We start from the raw sequence: 25,248 nt of genomic DNA, 5'->3' as shown, positions 1-25,248 counted from the left end.
CCCCGTCTCTAGACATTCCTCGACATGCTGTTCTCTTTGGAGAAGATAACCGTACACCGGTCGTACGATCCTCGAGTATCAAAACTCATCGACTCGCGATAGACGTATCTGAGAGTCGATAATTAATTGGTTTCCTCGTTGTCCCGAACGGTGATCGTTTACACGACGCGACCACGTGGATCAAAGGAACGAGCTGTCTAGGTAGCACCGGCTGCTTCGACACTATTTATTTTCTTAATCACGTAATTGCGGCGAACGTGCGACAACGGGCGCTTATCGTCGCGAGATCGCGATTAATTGATTGATTGAGCGCGCGCCGGTTTTCGTTATCATGGTTGGCAACTGGCCATCGGCTACCGATAACCGGACAAAGATAGCGGGGGTACCGGACCGTACGGTAATAGTCAAATTCCGATTCTTTTCTTCTCGCCGCGCCTCGCCCGCGGAGCTACGGAATGTAATTTAACGACGACTCGGGATGCCTTGGTGCGGACTACCCTCGCTACGATTCGGCCGTCTCAGTCCGTACGGTCGACCCGACCGGAATGCAATTAACTATTAATTAATCGCCAATTTCCGACAAGGTATCGCTTACCTATTCGCGCGAGACGATAACGCGGAACGCAGGTTATACGGAAGAAGAAACGCTTCTCCGGTTCTCGAAATGTCATTTCGCTTCTCTTTATCCAGTCAGCATATCCCTTGGCCGTGTCGACGATGCGAACGAGCAACGTTCGCGTAGCTCGCGTAATTTGCGTTGTTCGCGGTCCGCGGTTGTTCCGACCGATCCGGGTGCATGTTGAATGGTCGGCCTTGACCCCGACGACAGTATTTTCGTGATCTAGCCGCGTGTCCTTCGCGCGCAACCGAAATAACTCGGCCGGCACACGGGCACGCGTCGATTCCAACGACACTGTTGGCACAGTTGTGCACCTGCCGGCATCGGTAATTAGACGAAATAACGCGACCGACTTCTACCGTCTCGGCACCGAAATTACGGTACCCGCGAATACTTTCGACGACGCGACGATGCGACGCCGTCGCGCCGATCGACGAGCAAACGGTTCGATTCCGTAGAGACTCGACGCGATGTCCCCGCCGCCCCGTGGATTCGGAGGTGACACGAATCCTTCGACGCGAAGATTTAAAGGGGAAAAAAGAAAAACAGTTAAATAGCCGCGACTTATTTGCTCGAAAAGCTTTCGGACCTAATAGCTTTCCAGTATTTCTCTGTATCCTTTGGCGAGATACGCGGAAGCTAATACTCTTGGGTCAAAGTGGGAGCTAAAAGCGCTGGTAAATGGGGTCGGTTCTCTATACCGCTATACGCAGCTTCGGTACTTCTCCCTCTTTTCTCCTACACTCTTTCAACCATCGCCCCCTCCCCACTCTACTACTGTATGACGTCGACGGATAGATGGAGAATCGAGCCCGATCCTGCGCCTGTTCCTTAGCTTCCGTTCTATTTGGTTCGGTTTCGTTTCGGGTCAACGGAGGTCGCGTTTCAGGGAGTGCCTCACGCACTTCCCCCCCACGCTTCCGGGTTTTCAGGTTACCGGAAACGATCCGACCACCACCTTGTCCCTACAAAAATCCCCCCCGGCGGTCGAACCGTTGCGAAAAACGATCGCGTGGATTCGAATCGAAACGCCGCACAGTGGTCCAAAAACCCGAAATCATGGTCAAAATATAAAACTGCCACGGATTTAATTGAAAATTTGTATGTAAGGGTTTTCATGGTCGCTGATTACGAATCTGAAAATGAAAGTTCAAAAAACAAAATGGCGGAACCAATATGGCGGATGGGTTGTCGAAAAAATGTTTTGATTTTCACAAAAATTGATGTACGTATATTTTCGGGAGTTTTGATTACGAATCCAAATTTCAAAATTCCAAAAACAAAATGGCGGATCCAATATGGCGGATGGGTGGTCGAAAAAATGTTTTGATTTTCACAAAAATTGATGTACGTATATTTTCGGGAGTTCTGATTACGAATCTAAATTTCAAATTTCCAAAAACAAAATGGYGGACCCAATATGGCGGATGGGTTGTCGAAAAAATGTTTTGATTTTCACAAAAATTGATGTACGTATATTTTCGGGAGTTCTGATTACGAATCTAAATTTCAAATTTCCAAAAACAAAATGGCGGAYCCAATATGGCGGATGGGTTGTCGAAAAAATGTTTTGATTTTCACAAAAATTGATGTACGTATATTTTCGGGAGTTCTGATTACGAATCCAAATTTCAAAATTCCAAAAACAAMATGGCGGACCCAATATGGTGGATGGGTTGTCGAAAAAATGTTTTGATTTGCACAAAAATTGATGTACGTATATTTTCGGGAGTTCTGATTACGAATCCAAATTTCAAATTTCCAAAAACAAAATGGCGGATCCAATATGGCGGATGAATTGTCGAAAAAATGTTTTGATTTGCACAAAAATTGATGTACGTATATTTTCGGGAGTTCTGATTACGAATCCAAATTTCAAAATTCCAAAAACAAAATGGCGGACCCAATATGGCGGTTGAGTTGTCGAAAAAATGTTTTGATTTTCACAAAAATTGATGTACGTATATTTTCGGGAGTTCTGATTACGAATCTAAATTTCAAATTTCCAAAAACAAAATGGCGGATCCAATATGGCGGATGGGTTGTCGAAAAAATGTTTTGATTTTCACAAAAATTGATGTACGTATATTTTCGGGAGTTCTGATTACGAATCCAAATTTCAAAATTCCAAAAACAACATGGCGGACCCAATATGGTGGATGGGTTGTCGAAAAAATGTTTTGATTTGCACAAAAATTGATGTACGTATATTTTCGGGAGTTCTGATTACGAATCCAAATTTCAAAATTCCAAAAACAAAATGGCGGACCCAATATGGCGGATGAGCTGTCGAAAAAATGTCTCGATTTCCACAAAAATTGATGTACGTATATTTTCGGGAGTTCTGATTACGAATCTAAATTTCAAATTTCCAAAAACAAAATGGCGGACCCAATATGGCGGATGGGTTGTCGAAAAAATGGTCCGCGGAGCTGTATTTTAGTGGCCTACAGAAACTGGAAGGTTGAAATGCAATTTTGTGCATCTTTGCACAGCATTCGGAAAGTCCAATATCCATGTTTATAATGGGAGGGTAAGGATTCCCCATAATAACACATATTGAGACTAGCGAAATCAGGAGGGTTCCGTGGCGCGCGGCGTATTGCATCGCCCTGAAATTTCGCGTTGAAATTGCGCTCTGCGCGATACCGCGGTTTAGATACCGCGTCGAGATTCCGCGTTAAAACTCCTCGCGCAGAAGCTGGCTTCGATAGGCCGGAAACGCGGCTCGCCGCCGGCAGCCACTGACAGCTTCCGATAAAACTTTTCTCGCGTCCCTTAGTCCAGCGGATGTCCGATGTTCAACCTGTTTTAAAACCAATAAATGCAGCCGCGTTACATCCTGCACGATACTGGCAATACAATAAACGACAATGCTAGCCCCCCCCCCCCCCCCCCCCCCGGTTATCTGTTCTTCGACGCGCACGCGATTCTATAGGGTGTCTCGTGCCGCGTCCAAGTGGCGGCACCGAACGAAAAAATTCAGCTGAAAACGCGACGCGTCGTTTCACCGTGGCTGATTTTTTCGTATACGCGTGCACCGTTGATGAAATATCCTTTCTGATTTTCCATTCGGCGACTGTTTATCGAACGGGGAACGCGGGTGAATGGCGTCGGTAACCGAACGCCCCTGTGACGCGTGGTTGATTGAAATATTTACCGATCTGTACGCGTATCGGGTTTTCCCGCGGGAGCGCTTCGAACACCGGGGGGTGTGGATAACTCGATGGAATCTCGGCTGGGCGCTACGCGATTCTCAAACAATGACGGTTTTTATCGAGCTGGTCGAACGGACGGTAATGACCGAGGTCCGACGCCCGACGCGACGGTGAACGATCGCGGCGATTCAGCGTTTCGTTCGCGTCGCACCCGACGATGACCCATTTCCTAGAATAGTACCGATTCCCCGTTCCATCTAAATATTTAGAATTTTAAGACCGTTACGGCTTAACTGACGTCTCGGTAAGCGCGATTCCGCGGCAATCACGCCCGTCGGGAGTATTTGTAACCGTGGAACGATCCTCGGCTAAATAGACCGTTTCGACGCGGATTTCTTCTCCCGTTCGCGTTTCGAATTATCATTTTGCTGGGTAGAGGAGCACCGGAGAAGCCTCCACCGGGAATACGTATCGGGAACGACGTCGTATCCCGCGCGTCTCGCACTTGTTCGGGACCGCTCCCGATGCAAAACGGATATCGACGTGCCCGTCGCGAGTTCATCTGGGAATCGCGCGACTAATTAGTCGGCGGACCGTTCATGCTGTTCCTAAACCGGTCACGAATTAGCCCCCGTCGATTCCAAAACGAAAGGATGAGCTACCGCCCGGGTGTCCTCTCGAATTTAGCTCGATTAAGTTGACTCGGCAGCTGCTCCCCAACTGGATCGATCGGCCCTGCTAACGAAGACGATTCCACTCGGGCGCGAAGAAAACCCGGTGTATTCCATTATTCTGTGTGTTCGTTCAATGCAGCCAACTGTGATAATGTTTTAGAAAAAACTCAATTTCTATGCGCCATCTTGCTCCCTTAACCTTTTAGATACTACGCGCCACTATAGTGGCTTTCGCGAATGGCTCGTGCTTTACTCAATTGTTTTATTATTTATTAAAGCAAACAATTAAAGTGAAAGTGTGTATATACAATATATTAAGAAAAGAATATATGTTATCAGTACTATATATAGATGTCCGGAAAAAATATATATATTAAGAGAAAATCGTAATTTAGTTACGAAAAACTTTATTTGCGCAAAATCCTGCCGTATCTAAAAGGTTAAGCATGATTCTACGCCTTTATTGCCGAACCTCACTGTACGCAATATGGTTGCTATAATTGTTTCAACTGTCTACTAGTTAACACTTTACCGACCTGTCATTGGGTCGAAAATTTAGCTCAATGTTAAATTTTCACTTCTACTTTAATTTCATTCATTTTATTAATCGCGAAAGGTATATAGAATTTAAAAAATTATATAATAATAGTGAAGCTTATGATAGTACAATCTAACACATTGATCAATAATAAATATAAAATTAATGATAACCGGTCCAGAGGCTACCGGTCGGTAAAGTGTTAATACAAATCGCTATGGACTCTCTCTTTATTATTTTTGCAGTCCATTATGTTAATAGCTTTTGCTTCAGTCAACAGCGTAATTAATCCCCCAATTTTTCATTAATGTTTCCATTTTATTCTTATATTAGCAACGGTATTATTTATTACATTTATATTATCGTGTTTCCTGTACTATATCTATATATATTGCTTATGCTATATATTTATTATATATACTACGCTGTTTCTTATTTTTTATTGTACTATATCATACTATATTATACTATATTACTATCAAATCATACTATATTATTTCCTTACAATCCATGTCTTTTTATATCTTACATTGTACCGTTACCATTATACATTTCCTCGCGTAAACGAACCGAAAGACGCGCTCTCGCGGATCGATTGTTCGCAGTTCGGTAATGCCTCGTAAGCAGCTGGGAGCAAATCGAGCTCGAACGTCGATTTCAGGTAACCTCGAGGACGCGGCATCGGCATCGCCATTGACGCGGCAGGCTGGCTAAGTCCCTTAAGCTGCTCTACCAAGCTTAGGAAGCCCTCCCCCGCGATTCCACGTGGTCCACTTGACGACACCCGATGACACGGAACGACCGGTGAGCGCCGGTCGCTTTCGTTTTCGTTGTAATTTCCATCCACTCCTGGAAACGCGACGATTTTCCGGCCGAGATCCGTTCGCGGAACGGTCGGTCTCGTGTTCCGGATCCGCGCGGGCACGTATTTCTATCGCACGCGACGGCCGAGAAAATTGCACGGGGGTGTGTGCGAGGGTGGGGTGAGAGAGAGAGAGAGAGAGAGAGAGCAGATTGCGCCAGGGTCCACCGTTCGTTAAAATATGAAACGCGAATCGTTTACTTGTTAATGCCACGGCCCGAGAGCCAGCGGCTGGCTGCGCGCTGAATAGCGCGTTGAATAGGGCTCGACGCGTTTACATTTTCATTTCGGAGAAAGGGGCGAAAAAGTGGAAGACTCGGACAAACTGGGTTAGTCGAGGACGATTCCCGTGGGTTATTCCCCTTCGGCTTGGCTCGCATCGAGCGCCGAGCGACGGACGGCGACGGTTCAAACGGTGTCGGCTAACTGGAGGCGCAGCCTGCCCGGAGCCATCCCCGTCTCTCGACGTACACCTAATCCTAAAATCCGAGTCTGACAAAAGAAATCTGGATGTAGTATCCTTTATCTTGCCTATCTTCTCTCGATCGTATTTACCAAAGTCACCAGCGATACTTAAATCCGACTAAATATATGACGTGTGCGACACAAGGTTCTTGCGTTTAACCCTAGAAAGATAACCATATGACAACGTACGTAAAAGATAACCATACGCTTCAGAGGCGCATGCTTTTCTAAGGCGTCAATTTTATACTAACAATGGATATTTATTTAAGTTAATCTAGTCATTTTAAAGGTTTGGCATTATTGTAAAAATAAAATGCATTTATATTATATTTTTTTATATTTTAAGTAATTTTAAACTTAAATCACTAGACCTCTATGAAAAATTAACAAAAATCAAACAGTCTTCGGTTTATTTCGCAGGCGCCTCTGCGACGTAGGTTACCTTTCTAGGGTTAATTGCTTTCTGGGATTCTATGACCTTACTGCATCGTATTAGATCCTTTGCTTGACCAGGTTAATCTTCAAAACATCAAGGACATCGTCACACCAGTCCTTACGATTCCTGCTAATTTACAGTACATTCGTCAACGTGTTCTCGGTTAAATTCTGTTCTCACGTCTCAGGGATAAAACACTTATTAAAGGAATAAAGCACGACGATTTAGCGCATTTCTTTGTTTCATTGTTATCGATGTGGGTCGACGAAGGGGGCGGCAAAGAAAAGCAAAAGGCTGGCATGAAGCGAGACGACCTTTAAAGTTTCGCGAGCGAATCGCGGCCTTGGCGGATTCTAATCTCGTCGGAAATGGAAACATAATCGTATAGGATTCGTGCGAATTGCGCGCGGCCCGGTGTTTCTAGTCGCGATTCCGATTACCTTAATCAAAATAAATAAGGTAACGCGTGGACTTTTGCACTCGCTCGTAGATCGCTTCGAACGGGCTCGGTTTAAGCGTTTTCGGTAATCGATTGGCGCGGTGCGTTCTCTACTCGACCAGCGACTGCCGACTGGTGACACGTGCGGAATAATTGGCCTCCCTCCCGCGTCGATCGATCGGCGCCTCTCGCTTCCTCCCTCGAAAACTAGATTAAAAGCCTCTCGATAATAGTTTTATTACGCGTCTCTTGACCTCCTCCGCGGCGCGTTGCGGCGCGCTTGTATATCAACGTTGAATATCGGTCGAAAAAACCGTTCGAGATAAGCCTCTCTCTCGACGCGATTCGGAAATCAGATTTCAGATTCGGATTTCAGATTTCAGATGCGACCGATTAACGCCGGATAACGCGACTGCGCGGTTCTGATTTTCACTATATATACAGATCGGGGTCTCGTTCTCGAATCACAACAGTCGCAGTTACCGTCGACGAGAACCCAGACAGCAATCCAGTCGGCATGGAGAAGATCGTCGCAATCCTCGGCCTTGTGGCCTTAGTGGCCGGTAAGTTGTTCAACGGCGAACTTCCAATTTCTCTTGGTATTCGGGGAACCGCGCCGGTGCCGGGTACCGACGAAATTACGATCGGGCCTCGTCTATTTGCTCGTTGAAACGGAAACGGTGCGCCGGTCGCCCGGCTTGCCCGCCGTTCCCGGCCGAGGAAAACTTTTCCGCGAAGAAAGTTTCACCGCGTTGAATTACTCGAAAAGTAGCTCGCCGGTAGATAATACGCTTAGCGCTTCTCCTGTCTCGAGTTTGCCGGACTCGCGCTATCTAATTTAACCGGGCTTCGTTGTGCGGGCTCGCGGCGGACCTCCGCGGCGCCGATATTCGCACCCGAGCGGAATAAATGCTGATTCTTTGAAAACGTTTTTCAGGAAACCCTCTGGACCAGTCAATCGATGCGCTCGATCTCAGAATGGACGGCCGCATCGTCGGCGGTGAGGCGACGGTGATCGAGCAGGCCCCGTACCAGGTCAGCCTGCAGCTCTCCGGCCGACACTTTTGCGGCGGTAGCATAATCGCGAAGAACTATGTGGTGACCGCCGGCCACTGCGTCTCGTACCCGCCCAGTTCCTACCAGATTAAGTCGGGCGCGACGCACGTCAATCAGGGCACGCTGCACCGAGTGGAGAAAGTGATCAGGCACCCCGGCTACGAGAACGGTGATTACGGTGTGCCGTACAACGACATCGCGCTGCTGAAGCTGGTCGATTCGGACGCGTTCCAGTTCAACAACCAACAGAAGGCTGTCGCCCTGAACGAGGCTGACTCCGCGCGTCTGGTCGGCAAGAAAGCGATCGTCACCGGCTGGGGATCCACCGACTCCGGCATTCCGAAGATCCTGCAGAAGGTCACCGTACCATTGGTCAAAAAGGACGTCTGCAGCAAGGCTTACGCCTCCTGGGGTGGCGTTCCGGAGGGACAACTCTGCGCCGGATACGACGCGGGCGGCAAAGACGCCTGCCAAGGCGACTCCGGCGGTCCGCTGGTCGTCGACGGAAAACTCACCGGCATCGTTTCCTGGGGCAGGGGCTGCGGCACCCCCAAATACCCGGGTGTCTACACCGACGTGGCCTACTACCGCCGATGGGTCCGCCAGAACAGCGGCGTTTAAACAATACCGAAGCGACGATACCAGAAAACGATACTCGAAAACAAGCCCGCGGGCGTTAACAAGATGATGCGACCGATGCATCGAGCAACCACGAGCGAACACTCGGCTTACCCTAAGTCCCGATCGCCAGGACTTACGGTAAGCCGATTTACCGTTACCTGGGTGTAGCTTTAAGAATAAAGTATGAACCACGACATTATTTATAAGCGCACACGATAGATGGAAAAAGGGGAGCAACCTTTGTAATTCGAGTCCTATGCAATGGACACAATCTTGCCAATAAAAATTACCCACTGCTTACAACTATAACTATTTCAAGCGTAGTCTTCTTACCACCTGTTTAAAGCAATGTTATTCCTAACATCCTAACAAACAAATTTACGCGACAAGTCTGTATTATTTCGATGACACGCGTTATCAAGTCCTACAACGAGCAGTCCTAAATTTATACTTCAAGTTCGGCGATTTATTTTCGGAATACCCTGTTTATCGGGCGTGACTCGAGTGTGACTCGACACAGATACGAACCTCCGATGTTCATCGATAGACTCTGTATTATCATCATACCTGACTAAAAATTGCTTAATACTATTGCTTATACTATTATTTAATAATATCACGTAATGTCATTTAACTGGAACAATAATGACGAATAGAAAAGGAATACCTTTCATAAGGAAATCACGAAAATTAAGGATTCTAAAATTAAGGAAAATAGCGGATAAGCGGCTCGCGAAATCTGCGCGGACCGCAAAGGGTTAATGTTTAGAACCCGTTAATAGTAATATCTCCGCGAGTAATAATATACACAAAAACGAAGATTAGATCGGCGAATCGACGACGCGATAATACTGATACGCTGATACTTGAACGGCGTCACAAATAAACGATTCGGAGGCGCGAAGATAGGCGCTACGCTCTCAAAAAAGGTCAAAAAGTCACAATTGTTAACGTGACGAAGACGTTGGTAATGGACCGTATCTTCCACTTAAGCCTTTGCACTATAATAACGAGTCGGACTCGTATTGAAGATTTCGTGCAAGTTCTACTAAATACGAATATTATTCATTTCTTCCACGTCGAAGTAAAAATAAATTCTTCTCTTATCAAAGTATAGAAACGAAGATAAATAAAGACAACGCAGGAAACAGAAATTGTCTGGTCCTATTAGGAAAATTATTAACAATAATAATTATATTTAACTGAATATCATATTTTCATTTCTATTTTGATTTCATTTATTTTATTACTCGCGAGAGATATTTAATATCTAAAATGTTATACAATAATATTGAAGCTTGGTGTAGTACAATTTGCTATATTTATTTCAATAATAAGTAACAAAATTATTAGCTACCACGACAACCGATCCACAAGCTGCCGATCGTAAGGAAAAGCCGATTTATAGGTTACCGGTCGGTAAACTGTTAAGCACGAATAAGTGCTAATCGTCACAGCATGAAAGGAGCGATAGCGCAAGGGCTTATGCGTGCGGAACTTCCGAGTAGCTCCCTTGAATACGTTTCTTCAACTATTCGGAGAGAAGAAACGATTAGCCCTGAACAATCTTGCAGGCAAGAATTGCTAGATGTCTCACAGTTCTAGGTCTACTACGAAGTCTTGATCCTTGGCGTTCAAGAAACGGATCGTTTGAATATTAAAAAGAGAATGTCAGGAAACTTCGTTTTTCACGTTTGCTAATCAGACTCGCGGAATCTCGATTGATAAACAAAATGCGGAGTTCCATCCACTCAATCGTATACGAGTTCCAAAGCTCCAGTCTTTTTTTTTAAATGCCTGCTACACCCATGGAATTTCTGTTCTAATAGAATCTAGCAAAATTGAGTAAATAAAATCGAAGACGGAGATGGAAACGCAGTCGGAAATGTAATCGGAATCAAAATCGGAAACGAAGACTAATTGAGATATTCAAAATAGAACTATCGAGCGTTAAAAGGGACTAATCTGATTTAACTTGTAAAGTATTTCTAAATGAATTGGTACTATCCTAGAATTGGCGTTGACTTCTTAATTCATGATATTAACACTTTATCGACCTGTAGACTATAAATCGGCTTTATCTCCCGATCGGTAGCCTGTGAGGCGGTTGTCATAGTAACCATTAATATTTTATCTATTATTGAGATAAATGTGTTAAATTGTCCTACCGTAAGCTTCAATATTATTATAGAACTTTTTCAAATATTAAATATCTTCCGAGGTTAATAAGATAAATTAAATCAAAATAGAAACGAACATTTAACGTTGGACTAAATTTTTATGACCGAATGACCGGTCGGTAAAGTGTTAATTAAGAAACTCAATTTTATAATGCTAATATTAATTGCTATCTCTCGGTTTCCTGTTTTCAACACCTTTTTTTATAAGCGAATGTAACCATTGTAACAATTATTTACTTTTCATTATTATTTCTTTATTGCTCTTATTATCATGTTGAATTTTGTGAAAAAATTAAAAAGTTTACGTTACACAAGTAAATAAGCAATTGGTCACGAAAAATGTTATTATCACAGTCGCATGCGTCCAACTCGTGACTGCTTACTAATTCTCAAAGTCTAGCCGCGAACGTCAGCGGGCCGTAAACAAAGGTAAATCGAGGAGAAGAAAGTACCGGCGGATCGGGGACAACCTTGATTGATTTTATTTTACTAATCTCTTTCGGAGGCGTCGATCAATCGCCTGATCTCGAAAACGCCTAATCCCCGGCGTTTCTTTGAATGCCCCGGCCGTTATCGATGCACCGCGCTCGCTCGCAGTGTGCAACCTGCATATCCGAATTTCGTATAAATACTTGTCGAATGGCCGGTAAAAGGCACAACAGCTCATACAGCCGAAGCAAGATGTTCATCCAAACGAGCCTTCTCTCATTGCTGGCGTTCGCCGCAGGTAACTATTAACAATAATTCGATATCGTTCTTGCCAAATGGAACTCGGCCGACGAGCCGAGGACCGAATATCGGACGCATTTCTCGAAAAAGAGAAATTCGCGACCGGAGCAAATAGCTCGGAAACTGATTATTCGCCTATCTCGTTCGCAGCCAATCCTCTCGCTAAACATCCCATCTTGAACCCTCTGACCCCGACCGGGCAGATCGTGGGCGGCGAGGACGCAAGGATCGAGGAGGTGCCGCACCAGGTCTCGTTGCAGAGCTCCGGCTTCGGATTCTGCGGTGGCAGCATCATCTCTGAGGAATGGGTGGTCACGGCTGGTCACTGCATGGTCTACCCTGCCGATTGGATGACGGTGCGTGCCGGGACCACGACCAAGTCGTCGGGCGGCAGCGAGCACAAGGTCGCTGAGATAATCATCCACGAGGACTACGACACGAACTGGTACGGTGTCCCGATGAACGACGTGGCCGTTCTCCGAGTAAGCACGCCGTTCAAGCTGGACAAGACCAGACAGCCGATCAAGATCTTCAAGCAGGACGAGGAGGCTAAGGTCGGAATCGCCGCGGTCGTGACCGGATGGGGCGCTGTCAGAGAGGGCGGCAGCACCACCGATGTCCTCCAGAAGGTCGAGGTACCGATCGTCTCGAAGAAGGCCTGCGACGAAGCCTACCAGTCCTACGGCGGTCTTCCCTTCGGTCAAATCTGTGCCGCGGTGCCGCAGGGTGGTAAGGACGCCTGCCAAGGTGACTCCGGCGGCCCTCTCACCATCAACGGCCGCTTGGCTGGCCTGGTCTCCTGGGGATACGGTTGTGCCCGACCGAATTACCCCGGCGTTCACACGGAAGTGGCCGCCTTCAGCAAATGGATCGCCTCCAAGACCGGAATCAAAGTTTAATCATCCATCGGCGTAATTCTTCACTCGGACTCCTCGACGACTACGACGACTACGATTCATATTATTATTCCCTTTGTATCTTTAGCGCGCTACCTTCGGGAGCTGACGCAGTAAAATAAACCAGCATTAAAAGACACGGTTCTTACTCCTTGCGACGATCTCTTCCGCTATCGCGTCGAAGCCTGCCCAGCAGTACCGTAATCCGCGACGTAAAAGCACCTGGATCCCGAGATACCGTAACAAGCGAAGAATCCCGGCATTCGTTTCCATTAGAACGGTTCCGTTGCGAGCCACCGAGAAATCACAATTAACGCGCAACTCGGACAGCTCGGAAAGCCCAAGTCGGGTTTTGCGTTTCGAGTTTAATTCGGCAACGGCGACCGGAAGGCGGCACCGTTCCCGATACGCTTAAATAAACGGCGCTCGGTTCTTGTTCATGGTGGAAATTGATTCGCCGGCAAAGTGCGCCACCGCCATTCAATCTCAACTAATGCGTCAACTCGATTCCGCGATACCGGGGTGTCGGAAACTACGGTAAGTGCAGCTACCTTTCATTAATAGATCGCGTCGTCGTGTCATTCGACGCGGCTACGGATACGAACGGGAGACAAAGACGCGTGGACGGAGACGGGGGGGAGAACGGAAACGGAAGCCGGGCTTCCGTGGTATTTTGGACATGTCGCGGAGTCGGCCGCGTCGGGAATCCGTAACGGAATCTCGAATTTCGTCCCATTGGCCGAGTTTCCCCGACGTTTTCTAGCAAGGCGAAAGTCTCCCCGAGGCCGTGCAATTAGAGCTTGATTTACTTTGGTCGCCGTCAAAACCCACTGCCAAAGCGATGCTTTCCCGCTGCCAAATCAGAAAACGTGGCACGATCGTCATTTATTAGTTTTTACCTGAGAAGCGTCTCGCGCCGGTGCGAAGGTCGCGGAGAGCTCGGATGTTGCCGCTGTTGCTATAGTGTAATTTCACGGGGCGATCCGTGTCCGCTCGACGTGGGGGTAGGCACGGAGGGCCAACGTAATCGTCCAGAGAAACGAGTTCCACTTTTATATGGGTTAAAGACGCGGCACACGGTCGAGCTTTATGGCGATGATTTGCCGCGGAGAAACGGGACCGGTGCCAAACGCGATTCCCTACCGTCATACGAGTCGCGCGCGACCTGCATCTCTTTCCGCGCTTTATTGTTGGTCGCATCAGCTGTTCGTAAAAGTAATTTCATTCGATATTAAGGAATGTATTAGAGAACGTTTAGAACGCGCAATAATGTCGATTCTATGGATTGGAATAAACCTAATTTTCACCCTTATATTACGTACTACCAGTACGCAAATATTCGATCTTGTTACGTTTGGAGATCAAGATACCTGCTCGTTTCATTGGTGCGTCTCGTACTTCATCTACAGCGAGATTTAAATAAATGCAGTCTACGACATTAATTTCGAAAATCGCGCATTCAATTATCTCCGGTCCAACGCCGGTGTACCTTTGCCCAGAATTCGTCCAATCGGATAACACCCGCGGGCCGGAGAAGCGTTTCCTTCGCAGATCTTATCACGTTTTTTTGTCACGATAAATAAACGAATAAGCCTCTGTTGTGCGAACGTGGGTGTATCGCCTGGTCGCATTGGAGCCCGGCCAGGGAACACGAAATCACCGCAAACCGCTTACCTTGCCTCGAACCGCTGTTACCGTCTCGCGCGGCCCGCCGAAAATCTCGATTCCGCATTCGTTTCGGCCGCGGGTTGCCGGCCACCATCGATTGGACAGAGTTCGATGAACGCAAACAACTACGCGTACCGGCAAGGACCAGTCGATAAATTATTTTTAGAACCTCCGGTTAGCCGGCGTGGAACTAACGATCGGACCAGGTAAACGGGGACGAACCGATCGAGGTCAATCACGAGCGATCGGTTCCCGAGAGGAAACGATCGGCTTCACCTTGACGCCGGGGAATCCGTCGCGATCGCGAGCAACCGTGCCGATCTCTCGAACTTTTATCGTTTCAGTCGAGAGATCGATCGCAGGCCGATTTCACGGACACGCAGGATCTAGACCGTCCACGATCACCGCAATGTCCATTGATGATCACGGCTGCCTGCCAATTCCGAGTCACACTAACATTCACGTCTCTCAAGTAAAGACAATTGCAACATGACTTACTTTCTATTTGCTTTTAATACATTGATCGATCGTGCGAACAATCCTGAAATCCGCGCCCTTTCTTAACACGTTCGTCGCCGCGTCACCCATATCTGGGTGACAAGTATGTTTCTCTGGCGGGCCCTGTCACCCAAATATGGGTGACGCTCTTCTTATTCAAGATTTCATTTATTTAATTTATGAAAATCCCATTAATAGCGCAGGAATTTAATAGAATCAGCACCGACAATTGTAAAATATGCAAAATAAAAATGCTACAAATTCGTACATTATTACATTTGTTATACATTAATTTATACTTACTAAACCACCGAATTCGGGCCCGGTAAGAAACTCGAGCGATTCGCGCCGGGCGACGAACGTGTTAACTCTTTGGGGCACGGTGGGATTAAAAGTGTCCCACCTTTTTGATTCATTTCACAGCATAGTGGAACATTTTTAATCCCACCTCGAAATCTTGCGGTAGCTGCATCTGTGTGCATAGGTTTATATTTTGTCTTTTAAATCATTATCAATCCAAATACGTAAACACAAACCTAACGTTTCATTAGAAATGAGAAAGCGAGATTCAAAACATTTACCAGAACGTTCGACTCGTAAACCATGTGTACTTTGTAGTACAAAAAAAAAAGGAAGTTCGAACACTCTGGTCTTGTACTGTGTGCAAAGTGCCCCTGTGCTTAGGAAAAATATGTGTTTTAACAGGTATCATTCATAAACCCATGTGGCACGGTGGGACTATTCGAGGCGCACCCAATAACAACAAATTAAATTAACTATTACTATTTTGTTATGTTTTTACATGATGTTATACCTTTATTAATAAAAATATAGCAATTTTGTTTCATTTAAAATCCGATAAAATTCCTGTGCAACACGGGTCTGTTTTTGATCTGAAATCCTGTGCCTCGAAGAGTTAAACGCTCAAGTCACGTTCGACTAGTAAAGGAAATCCAATTGATATGTTCATGATCTATATGATGTTCATATAGGTCTAGGTTAATGTAAATGTCTATGATCCCTTTGCGGAATAAACTGAATTGGAGAAGGTTTTCTCTTGTACAGTAATTTGACGAAACGTTACACGGCCAACAGAATTGCATAAACAGTATCATCGCGAACGTAAATCGTTGCCGCAACAATGTAAACTTTCCCGGTGCCCCCCGGCCCCTCCTGACATTCTTTGCTCATTATCCTTTACGTTGTTAGCTCGGCTATATTAAAGCGGCCGCGCCCATTAATAAATCAAATCAGATCCGGCTCGTGAAAGGCAACCTCGCGGTAATTCTGCGTCCCACGGTAAATTTCAGTAACCCTATTCGCCGACGAGTACGCGACAATTTATAGGCGCGCGCGGCTCTTTTAATCGATATTTATAGAAGACTCTCGATATTTATAGAGTCGATTGACCTGATATTTCTAAAGCCGATGCGAGAGAGAGCTTGACATTTAAAAAAAGACCCGTGTTCTTGGGTGAGAAAAGGGTCTCTCGCTCGGCGGCGTGTACCATTCCGTGGTATTCCGAGTAGAACAAAGTAAGTCGTACGAATCGACCGTTCGCCGGCAATTTCCGGGCTGCTGCCCGTCCACCGAATTCTTGACCAACGAAAAAGAAAGGAACGGCGGAGCCATTTCAACCGTCCGCGAGCAGTACGGTTGCTCGGTTCGATGCCAGGGTTAACGAGTCGAAGAAACGATCCCGCGAAAGGAGTTTCGCTCGAGGATTGGAGCGGCACGACGGGAACGATGGGCGCGCGAACGGTCCGGCGGTACGTTCCTCGGTCGCTGGGTCCTCTGGGTTCTCGAGGTGAATCAGAGACAGAAATGCGGACGGAAACGAGAAGTGAAACGTGCCGAGAGACGCCGCGGAAGCTGGCAGAACGAACGGCGGTCACAGAGGAGAGCGCGTGACCTTTTGACCCCGCCGCTTACGCACGCGTGCCAACCCCCGATTGAACTACTTTCCACGGAATATTCCCATTAACCCCTTGCGGTCCACCGGCGAGCCGGCCTCTATTCACAATATACTTTATCGCGTTTAGCGTTTGGGGTTACCGTGCAAGGGGGACACGCGAACGCAGCTCGGCACGCGTAAACGGCTTACACTGCGTCGCCTTCGCCGAGCCTTCGGTAACTTTCCGTATTCCCGCGTGTAATCGCGCTGCGTCCTATTAGTATAATCGGTTGGCCGACAACAGGTCGCTAGCAACCAACTGATCGAAGAGTGTCCAACTCACCGGCAACTGTTCCGACCGGACGACTACATAGCACAGACTACGTGTCCTTCGCGTAGGCGTGGTTTCTAGAAGGGGAATAGCTTTGCCTATGGTCGGACGATCGAGTGGGCGTGGTTTGACTGCTCCCGATTTGGACGGAGCCAGGACAGTGCCCTACGAGTACGATGACCATATCTTCTTAGAGAAAGTAAACGCCGAGATAGTATTCTTTGCGATATAAAGGACAAGATAGCCATTTTAAAAGAGAAGCAAGTACGAAGGACGCGCGTTGCAACCCTGGCGCAGCTCCCCAGCGCAGCAACCCCATGGCCGAGCTAATTCTGAAATAGAGCCCGTACGGACCTATAGAGGTACCTTGTGCAGCCGAAATGGATTCGGGCAGTCGAGATGGACTCGATAGAGGTGAGAGGTATCGACCGTTCGTTGGTTTCCGTCGACCGACGGATTAATCGACTTTCCGGCTCCCGGGAAGCGGATCGTTTTCGCGTATCATCAGCAATGCGGCGGCAATCTGTCCGTGACGTCGTCGTGCCGTGAGCAGGGAATCGTGACGACGACGACGACGACGATGTCAACGACGGATATGCATAAATGAATATGCATAGAGGCGGGAACATCGGCGGCTTCATCTTTGAAAATTTAATTAACCGAGCAAACGTGCTCAACAACACCGAAGAAACCGATGTTCCCTCTCTGCGACGCGACGTACTCGGATCGCGTCCCAATCGAACCGACTTCTATCCAGCTCGGAATAAAGCGAGCCTCTCTCACGTGCGAACCATTTTTAACCAGCAAATCTCCTTAAAGGTCGCGGATGCAGTATTGCGACTAAAGTCACACGCGGACATCGTCCACAAAAAAAAAGTGTACAACAGTCGAGGGAAACACCGTCGTCGTATTGGCTTGTTTATGAGTCGTTGTGGACGGACCGAGTCGGGCCGAAAGCCCCGCGTCGATCGTCCCTCAATTCATTGCCTCTGGCGTCGATGTCGTCTAATTGCAGTCTCTCTTGACTCTCGTTCCTTGCCAGACTTTGTATTAAAGGAAACAACGAGATCGCGAAGGTAAATTGCTTGGGTTTTCGCACCGCGGGAAAACTCTAGCCAGATTGTTCCGATTTCCTACGGAAACTTTGCCGGAATACGAACTTTGTAGAAAAGCCCGAACAAACGCTGGCTCGTCCGTTATTTTTAGCAACGAATCGTCGACTCACGCCCCACACTGTCCACTCAAATCTTCCTCTGGCAATTAACCCTTGCGCTACCATCCAGACTTTTCCACATTAGCCACTGTTCCCTAAAATACCGTCACCGCGCGAACCGACATCCAGCAATGATCGGTTCAGCAGCGCGATAAATAACGTTCGTTCGGACCGAGTCAGTATCCGGATGAGACTCTGCAAAATTTGTTCGAATCTTTCTAATGAACATCGAGAGATACTCCAAACGCCTGCCTTTTTTTTAGATATTTCTGTATTCGTTCGACTGCAATGTTAAACTACAAAGACATAAAGCAATCGATTTCGGGAAGACGTCGGCGCCGACCGCTCGTAAATTTCTAGGATCGATCGAAACCGTTTCTCGGGCGAGCGGGACCGATTGAATCTCGTTATGGTCGCGCGAGAATCGAAACGCTACTAACATCGAGGTTGCGGCGATTCTGCGTTGGACGAGACCAAAATCGTCCTGCGGAGGGATTCAAAATGTCTGCGCGGCTTTCGATCGTCCCGCTCGATAAATATCGATTCAAGATGGCCGGGTCAATGAGAGGGAAGCAGCGCCGAGCAGCCGCAAGATTTTCAGAGGACGAAAACTCGATTCATCAGGCGACGCGCCAATGACGTTTTTTCGCGGAGAAAGAGGGAAGGGAGGGAACGAAAGGGAACTATTTTCGTTTCCGCTGTTTCGCGTAGACGTTTTCGCGTTCGTTCGCACCTCTTGTTCCCACCGTTCCGGGTAAACTAACTGGAGAGTGTCGGCTCTCTCTCGAGAGAGTCGGCCTCTCGAGGAACCAGTGCACGGAGTACCGGAGCACGGAGTACCGGAGCACGGAGCACCAAAGCTCGAGGGGGAACGAAAGCTCGAGAGGGACCAAAGCTCGAAGAGCACGGTTCGGTCTCGCGAGATCTAGACCGTTGGTCTAGAGGTTTCGGCGGATCGCTAGTCACATTCAATGTCGACCCTGATCGAACCCTGATGAAATACGAACAGCCCCGCCGAGAAGGGTCCCTCGGCCATCGGTAAAGATAGAAGCGACGAATCCGCCGAAACTCTCAGGATTATATCACTCATGGTCGCGCATCTGGCAATGAATCGAGTCGACTCACCGAGACGATGCACTCCGCAGTCTTGTCTGGGATCGTCGATCGCTGGTATCGTCGTTCCCTTCGTCGAATTCCCTCGAATTCAAGCCGTCGCCCGACCAATTCGGACCGCTCTTCTTTTTCCGTCCAACAAAACAGAGATACAAAGTCGCACTGCCCGGAGGTACACGGTGATCGCCGATGAGGATCGAAGCACACGACTAAACCGTCACCGAGAACAGATTCAAATATTTCTCCTATACACGATACGCGATCTTGTGTCGAGGCACGAGAGAAAATTGAAAGGCGATCAGTTCGTTAGCGCATCCGTACCCGTAATTCGTAACCAGTGCCCGTTTCCGTACCCGTAACCCCTACCTGTATCTGTACCTATACCTGTGCCCTGTACCCGTAACTGTAACCGAAACCGTAACCGTAACCGTAACCGTGCGCGACAAGTTTCACACTGAGGGTTGTTTCGGCGCGACTCGCCGCGTAGCTACCGTACCGCCACCCCTCGACCAACTAACAAGGCTCTCTCTCCTCTCCTCTCCTTTCTCGTTTCTCGTTTATCGTTCCTCGTTTCTCGTTTCTCGCTTCTCGCGTCTCGTTTCTCGCTTCTATCTAACCACCGAACCCGCCGATCTTCCGTTTTCTCTGTTCTAGCATCTATTGTTTCGAGAAACGATTGGCTCGGTGCGCTCTTCCCGCGCTACAATTGCGGCTTATACGTACAGAGAAATCCAAACACAATTCTATTAGGTGCCAGAAAACGTTTATACTTGTTTGCTGTCAGTACTAAATCCGGAGCCAATTTCTTTTATTACTATGGGAATCTACAGGATTCTTCAAAAGCGACTTCCTTTAATCAATCCGTTGACGGACCAATTCCATAAAATTCGGACTTGCCCCGGACACTACATTAACTTAAATTGTCATTAAGCTTAGGAAACGACTTTACTATGAATTCGCGATGACGGAACGATCAAATACGTGTACATTTATTTGGGGTTATAATCTTGGATACCACGTTTCTAAATCATTCTGTATTGTACCTGGCAAATGACATATCCGAATCGATCTACTGAATCGTAAATCATTTGTAACTCGATTCTTCAAAACTATTAAATAACTCGAATAACTTCAATAAAGTTGTTTTACGGCTGAGAACACTTTCTGAAGAACGAAAGAGACACGATAACACTCGTCAACTCCCCTTTGTACCGATATCCGGACACGTAGGCATCAGGACACGTCAGGTTGCCGTTTACAGGCGTCACGTAAAACATCTACATTTTTCTTTCCTATCTTCATTCAACTTAATTTGTATCTTCGTTAAGACTGATGTGTTTATTACCCGCATATAATAAATAATAACAGTAACCTATTCGAATTTCTTTAATGATGTACTCTTTACCTACCCAAAGTGCTAATTATTACTACACCCTATGTACTGATACGTAGGTATGCATCTCCGTATGCCGAGTTGTCGTGCACAAGCGTTATGCAGAAGATATCCTATCTTCACCGTTTTTGAATTTAAACGGTGATAACAACAACGAACATTCCAATCGAATTATTATGCGCGGGGCATCCAGAAGAAATATGGATAACCACCGCACGCGTGTCGTTCACGGCCGAACGTTTGTTCGCGAATGAAAAATCTATCGCCTCGTTAACGTATCGCTCGAACCTTCGATGAATGCAGCCTCGAGGATCGAAGCGATAAGAACGTTCGTTACCTGTTCCACGATCTTCAGAGCAAATGCGCAAGCGGTTTATCGAGAAAACGGTAGTACCTCGTCAGCTCGGTAAACTAATGAATAACGGCGAGTTCGATTCGAAGTTAAGCTCGGGGACATTTCTACATTTACCGAGGACTATACAAAATGTACTGCACAAAATATTTGCATGAACGTAACGCTGCGATAACAACGGGAATATCATTAGACAGTTTGTACGGAGCTTTCGCGTGAACACGTTCGAATAGGTTTAATTAGTGATTTACAGGGTAAAAATTATCTGATATGCAAGTACATCCGAAAGAAACGGTATCTTGGTCGACCATGCGTCAGCTCGCCAAAATGATTCTACTGCTTCTCGGATGTGAGTATCATTCGTTCGTAAACGCCACGTGTTTGGCTCGAACGATCCATATTGATCCATTCCATAAAGTTTTGTCATTGACCAATTTGGATCGTTTAGCATCGGTCCACGGATCGCAATATTCATCGCCGGACCGAATCGTCGGAGGAGCTCTGATCGACATCTCGAAAGTCCCGTACATGGCAAGTATATGTGTTATTTCCCGCTATCTCATGCGCGTTAGAAACGGTTGCTTTTGATGTAATCGTTGTCAAGCGTATTAAACAACCCTAGGAATCGCGAGGAAATCGCGAGACCGAATAGCCGACTGATGGAACAATTGTCCATACGCAGCTATCTATGATGGTGAACAAGAACCATGTGTGCGGTGCCACCATCATCGCGGAGGAATGGGGATTAACAGCGGCCCATTGCGTCATTTCGTGAGTAAACGCTGCTCTCGAAAGTTCAGCCTCTTTTCCAAGTCCATTTCTAAACATTCCGGGACCTTTTCTCGGACGCGAACAGCTTTATCGACAGACCTGAGTACAACGTCACCGTGCGTAGCGGATCGAGTCAACATGACTTCGGTGGGACCATCCACAACGTCACGTTCATGATCTACCACGAGAAATACGATCCTTACAGCAACGACTACGACGTCGCTTTGATCAAGGTAGAGCCGCCGTTTAACTACAGCAGTGTTACAGCTCCGGCGATGCTGCCTACCGACGTAACCAAATCCATCGACGCGACTCGAGGTCTAGTCACCGGTTGGGGTTATTTCGAAGTATGATCAGTTCCACCGATTTACCGTTTTATCGCGAGCAAATCGATCGTTTAAGGGACGCGTATGGATTTTCAGGATGACGATCCGGTACTGTCGGAGGACCTGCAGTACGTAATCGTTCCGAAAGTTCCTACGGAGACTTGCCGGATGTATTACAGCAATCGGTTCACGGTCACGAAACACCAAATCTGCTACGGATTCGAGGAGGGAGGCAAGGATGCGTGCAAGGTAAACGCGAACATGTATGGTCCCGAGCACGAGCATTCTCTATCGTCGATTGTTTACGTAGGGCGACTCTGGCGGGCCGTTGGTATACGATGGTACTGTGGTCGGTATCACTTCGTGGGGCGACGACTGCGGAGAACCATATTCGCCTGGCGTTTACACCGACGTCTGGACTGTTATGGATTGGATTGAGAATAAAATGATGCTCTAGGTGATTCGATCGTTCGCAACCTATTCTTTGTATTTTCTCTGTGAAAATAAAGTTTAATCTTGAGATATCTTTTTCATTTATTCTGTTTTATTCTGACGAATGACCAACTCGATAGATTCCTCGTCCTCGGAGATGACCAACTTCGCCGATTTGTAGTGCACCAGATCCGTCACTCTCAGACTGGCCCATTCGTCGTAGACAAACTTGTAATACCACGGCAGTCGCTCGAAACCGCCCATATCCGCCAACGAGTCGTTGTACTCCCACTGCTTCTCCATCAACCTGTGCGCGTGCCTCTTTTTCGCGGTCTTTAATTTCGAATCTTCCAGCATCGTCGATCTCGACGGCAAACTCGCTTTGTTCTTCAGCAAAGCCAGGAAGTATTGTACCTGGAACACTTAAAGTCTTAGGTTTTGCTCTTTTCAGAAGTGGCGAAAAATGTATTACGAATTACGAACAATCTTATAATTACTTGCATGTGAAACATTGGGAACGGTATCACGATTAGGGGCACCCCGACGATGCACATCGTCGGATGATCGATGTTGATCAAATGCTTGTACAACGGTGTCACGTGATTGCCGTCGACGCGAATCCCAGAGGTCTCGTCGAGGAACGGAAAAGTGTACTTATACCCGGTGCAAAAAATAAACGTGTCCGCGGTAACGGTGGTCTCATCTTTCAATTGGAACCGGAAACCGTCTACTCTCTCCAGGCCCATCACCTCCGACACGTTCGCCGGCAACATGCTCTTCAACCTACGTCGTTCTTTACGTTAATTTTCTCAGCAGCTAACGTTTCACGTATTTAACGGGTTCGAAGAATTTCCAGCTACTCGACTCGATCGCGAATACCTGTTGTTGTTGTGGCTCAAATACACTTGAGCCGCGTGATCCGCCAGATCGAACGCTATGTCGATCCCCGAGGAGGCTGCGCCCAACACGAACACCGTCTTTCCGGTGAAGTCTTCCGGCTTTCTATAGGAATGACTGTGCATCATCGTCCCTGGAAAGGTCTCAATTCCGGGCACACTCGGCACGCTGGGATCGAAGTAATGCCTGCATCGTTCAAATTTAAAATCATTAGTGAAACTCGTGGCAATTGGAATATTTCATGAATCGGTTGTGACGCACCCGTTGCAGACCATAACGGCATCGTAAACGATCTTTTCCTCCTGCTTCGTTTTCAATCTTTCGATCCGAACGGTCCACTTGTCCTCACCACCTGGCCAAGAGGCGTCCAGTCGAACCGATTTTACTCGCGTGTTAAACTGCAATTACCGGGCGTTAGGTAAACCAAACTTTTTAATCTAGACAGGGCAACTCATGAAACTTTCAGTTAAAAATTGTTTCTGCAAAACTATTCTATAGAACAAAATTTTCGAACAATCGTTTTGTTTTCAGCGGGTTAGACGAAGCGTTAACTTTAAAAGCGCTGCGCAATCTTTACCTGGATGTATTCGAGCAAATCGAAATGCTTCGCGTAGTTTTCCAGGTAAGTTCGAACTTGCTGGTGCGTCACGCAACAAGGCTCCACGGCGTTCATCGCCGGATAATCAGGAAAGTTCATGATTCTCGCAGGCAGGTTGGTTCTGCGGTAAAGTTTTCGATGAACGACAATGAGTTAAAGAAACCGTGTTTCGGTTTGTCGGAGCGAACCTCAGATTCCTGTACATGCTCGAGTGTATAGGCAAGCCGTTCTCGTCTCGGCCAGTTCCCTCGGTGTAAACCCACGTGCCGGCAACGCAGCCCGTTTGCTCGAAAACGTTTACTTCGAAATTGAAATCTCGCGCAAAGTGTCTGGCAGCGCACAAACCGGCGGCGCCGGCTCCTATCACGCACACTTTTCTTATCCTCGCTGGCTCGGCCATCTGTGCTCGGTCACATAACCTATGCAACGCAAAAATCGTACGGCATTCGTTAGATTCGTTGATGTAGGGCTAAAACACTGTGTTCCCAGACGTTCGAACAGCCGCGCCCTTAAAATCGCCGAAACGTCGATCGATCGAGGATCGAGGCGCCTTTCCAATCCGCGTTCCGCGACGAACCCAAGGGAAATTCAAAATAAGTGAAAACGATCGACAGATAAAAACGATCTAACTTGGATCAACGATGGTCGATAGTTTTGTTACAAACCGGAAAATCGAGAAAACGCGCATCTTCGATCGGAATCAGCCGTTTTTCGCAAACCGAAATATTCGAGACACCGTTTTCGCGTTCTTTGCCCGGTTGCTTTGATCACTTACTCGGATGTTTTAAAATTAAACCACAACGTCGTATTCGTCTTCCACGCTCGATATCCTCGACTAGACTATTAAAATTGTTCGGTTTTTCCGCGGTTTTATATCAGAACTAAGGGGGGACCAGAACTTTTGAGAAAGGTAAACAAAATTGGGAACGGAAAAAATACGAAAACCGCAGGCATATTATCACTGGAAAATCGTCGCGATCTCCAACAATAAACAAATACAGTATGACTGTACGCTTTGATAAGCTTCATACGGATAAGGTGAAGATATATGGTGGTAGTTAATTATCGTGTTACGCGAATAAACTATCG

The 25,248-nt window shown here is 47.0% G+C and overlaps 5 protein-coding genes across 16 annotated transcripts in view; 3 read left to right on the top strand and 2 right to left on the bottom strand.

Moving 5' to 3' along the window:
* Phcl-1 (pH-sensitive chloride channel 1) overlaps positions 1–19,846 on the bottom strand; it is a 78,650-nt gene extending 58,804 nt beyond the window's left edge. For 11 of the 12 annotated variants that reach the window (XM_078176940.1, XM_078176942.1, XM_078176943.1 and 8 more), the window contains exon 1: positions 19,403–19,839. The gene's annotated coding sequence lies outside the window, so the exon portion shown is untranslated. Of the gene's footprint in view, positions 1–19,402 lie in introns of all 12 variants that reach the window. The other variant, XM_078176941.1, reaches the window with a different exon arrangement.
* LOC144467935 (trypsin-1) lies at positions 7,622–9,037 on the top strand. Its single transcript, XM_078176957.1, has 2 exons — positions 7,622–7,754; positions 8,129–9,037. Exons 1-2 carry the CDS (start codon positions 7,709–7,711, stop codon positions 8,866–8,868), a joined length of 786 nt encoding a protein of 261 aa, XP_078033083.1. The 5' UTR covers positions 7,622–7,708; the 3' UTR covers positions 8,869–9,037.
* On the top strand, positions 11,688–12,676 carry LOC144467933 (mite allergen Der f 3). The gene is made up of 2 exons (XM_078176955.1): positions 11,688–11,775; positions 11,928–12,676. The coding sequence occupies exons 1-2, from the start codon at positions 11,688–11,690 to the stop codon at positions 12,674–12,676; spliced, it is 837 nt and encodes a 278-aa protein (XP_078033081.1).
* A 1,348-nt stretch (positions 19,847–21,194) lies between the features above and the next one.
* LOC144467934 (trypsin-7) lies at positions 21,195–22,752 on the top strand. Its single transcript, XM_078176956.1, has 6 exons — positions 21,195–21,484; positions 21,584–21,666; positions 21,818–21,906; positions 21,992–22,253; positions 22,329–22,481; positions 22,543–22,752. Exons 1-6 carry the CDS (start codon positions 21,406–21,408, stop codon positions 22,687–22,689), a joined length of 813 nt encoding a protein of 270 aa, XP_078033082.1. The 5' UTR covers positions 21,195–21,405; the 3' UTR covers positions 22,690–22,752.
* On the bottom strand, positions 22,705–25,127 carry LOC144467932 (uncharacterized). Its single transcript, XM_078176954.1, has 7 exons — positions 24,935–25,127; positions 24,348–24,578; positions 24,139–24,280; positions 23,823–23,959; positions 23,544–23,747; positions 23,162–23,447; positions 22,705–23,078 (listed from the first exon to the last, which is right to left on the bottom strand). The coding sequence occupies exons 2-7, from the start codon at positions 24,557–24,559 to the stop codon at positions 22,767–22,769; spliced, it is 1,293 nt and encodes a 430-aa protein (XP_078033080.1). The 5' UTR covers positions 24,560–24,578; positions 24,935–25,127; the 3' UTR covers positions 22,705–22,766.
* Between the last annotated feature and the right edge of the window lie 121 nt (positions 25,128–25,248).

This window comes from Augochlora pura, chromosome 3 (assembly GCF_028453695.1).
Source record: "Augochlora pura isolate Apur16 chromosome 3, APUR_v2.2.1, whole genome shotgun sequence".
NCBI classification, from domain to species: domain Eukaryota; kingdom Metazoa; phylum Arthropoda; class Insecta; order Hymenoptera; family Halictidae; genus Augochlora; species Augochlora pura.
The sequence above is the reverse complement of the archived record's forward strand: the minus strand, read 5'-3'. Positions and strand labels throughout refer to the sequence as shown.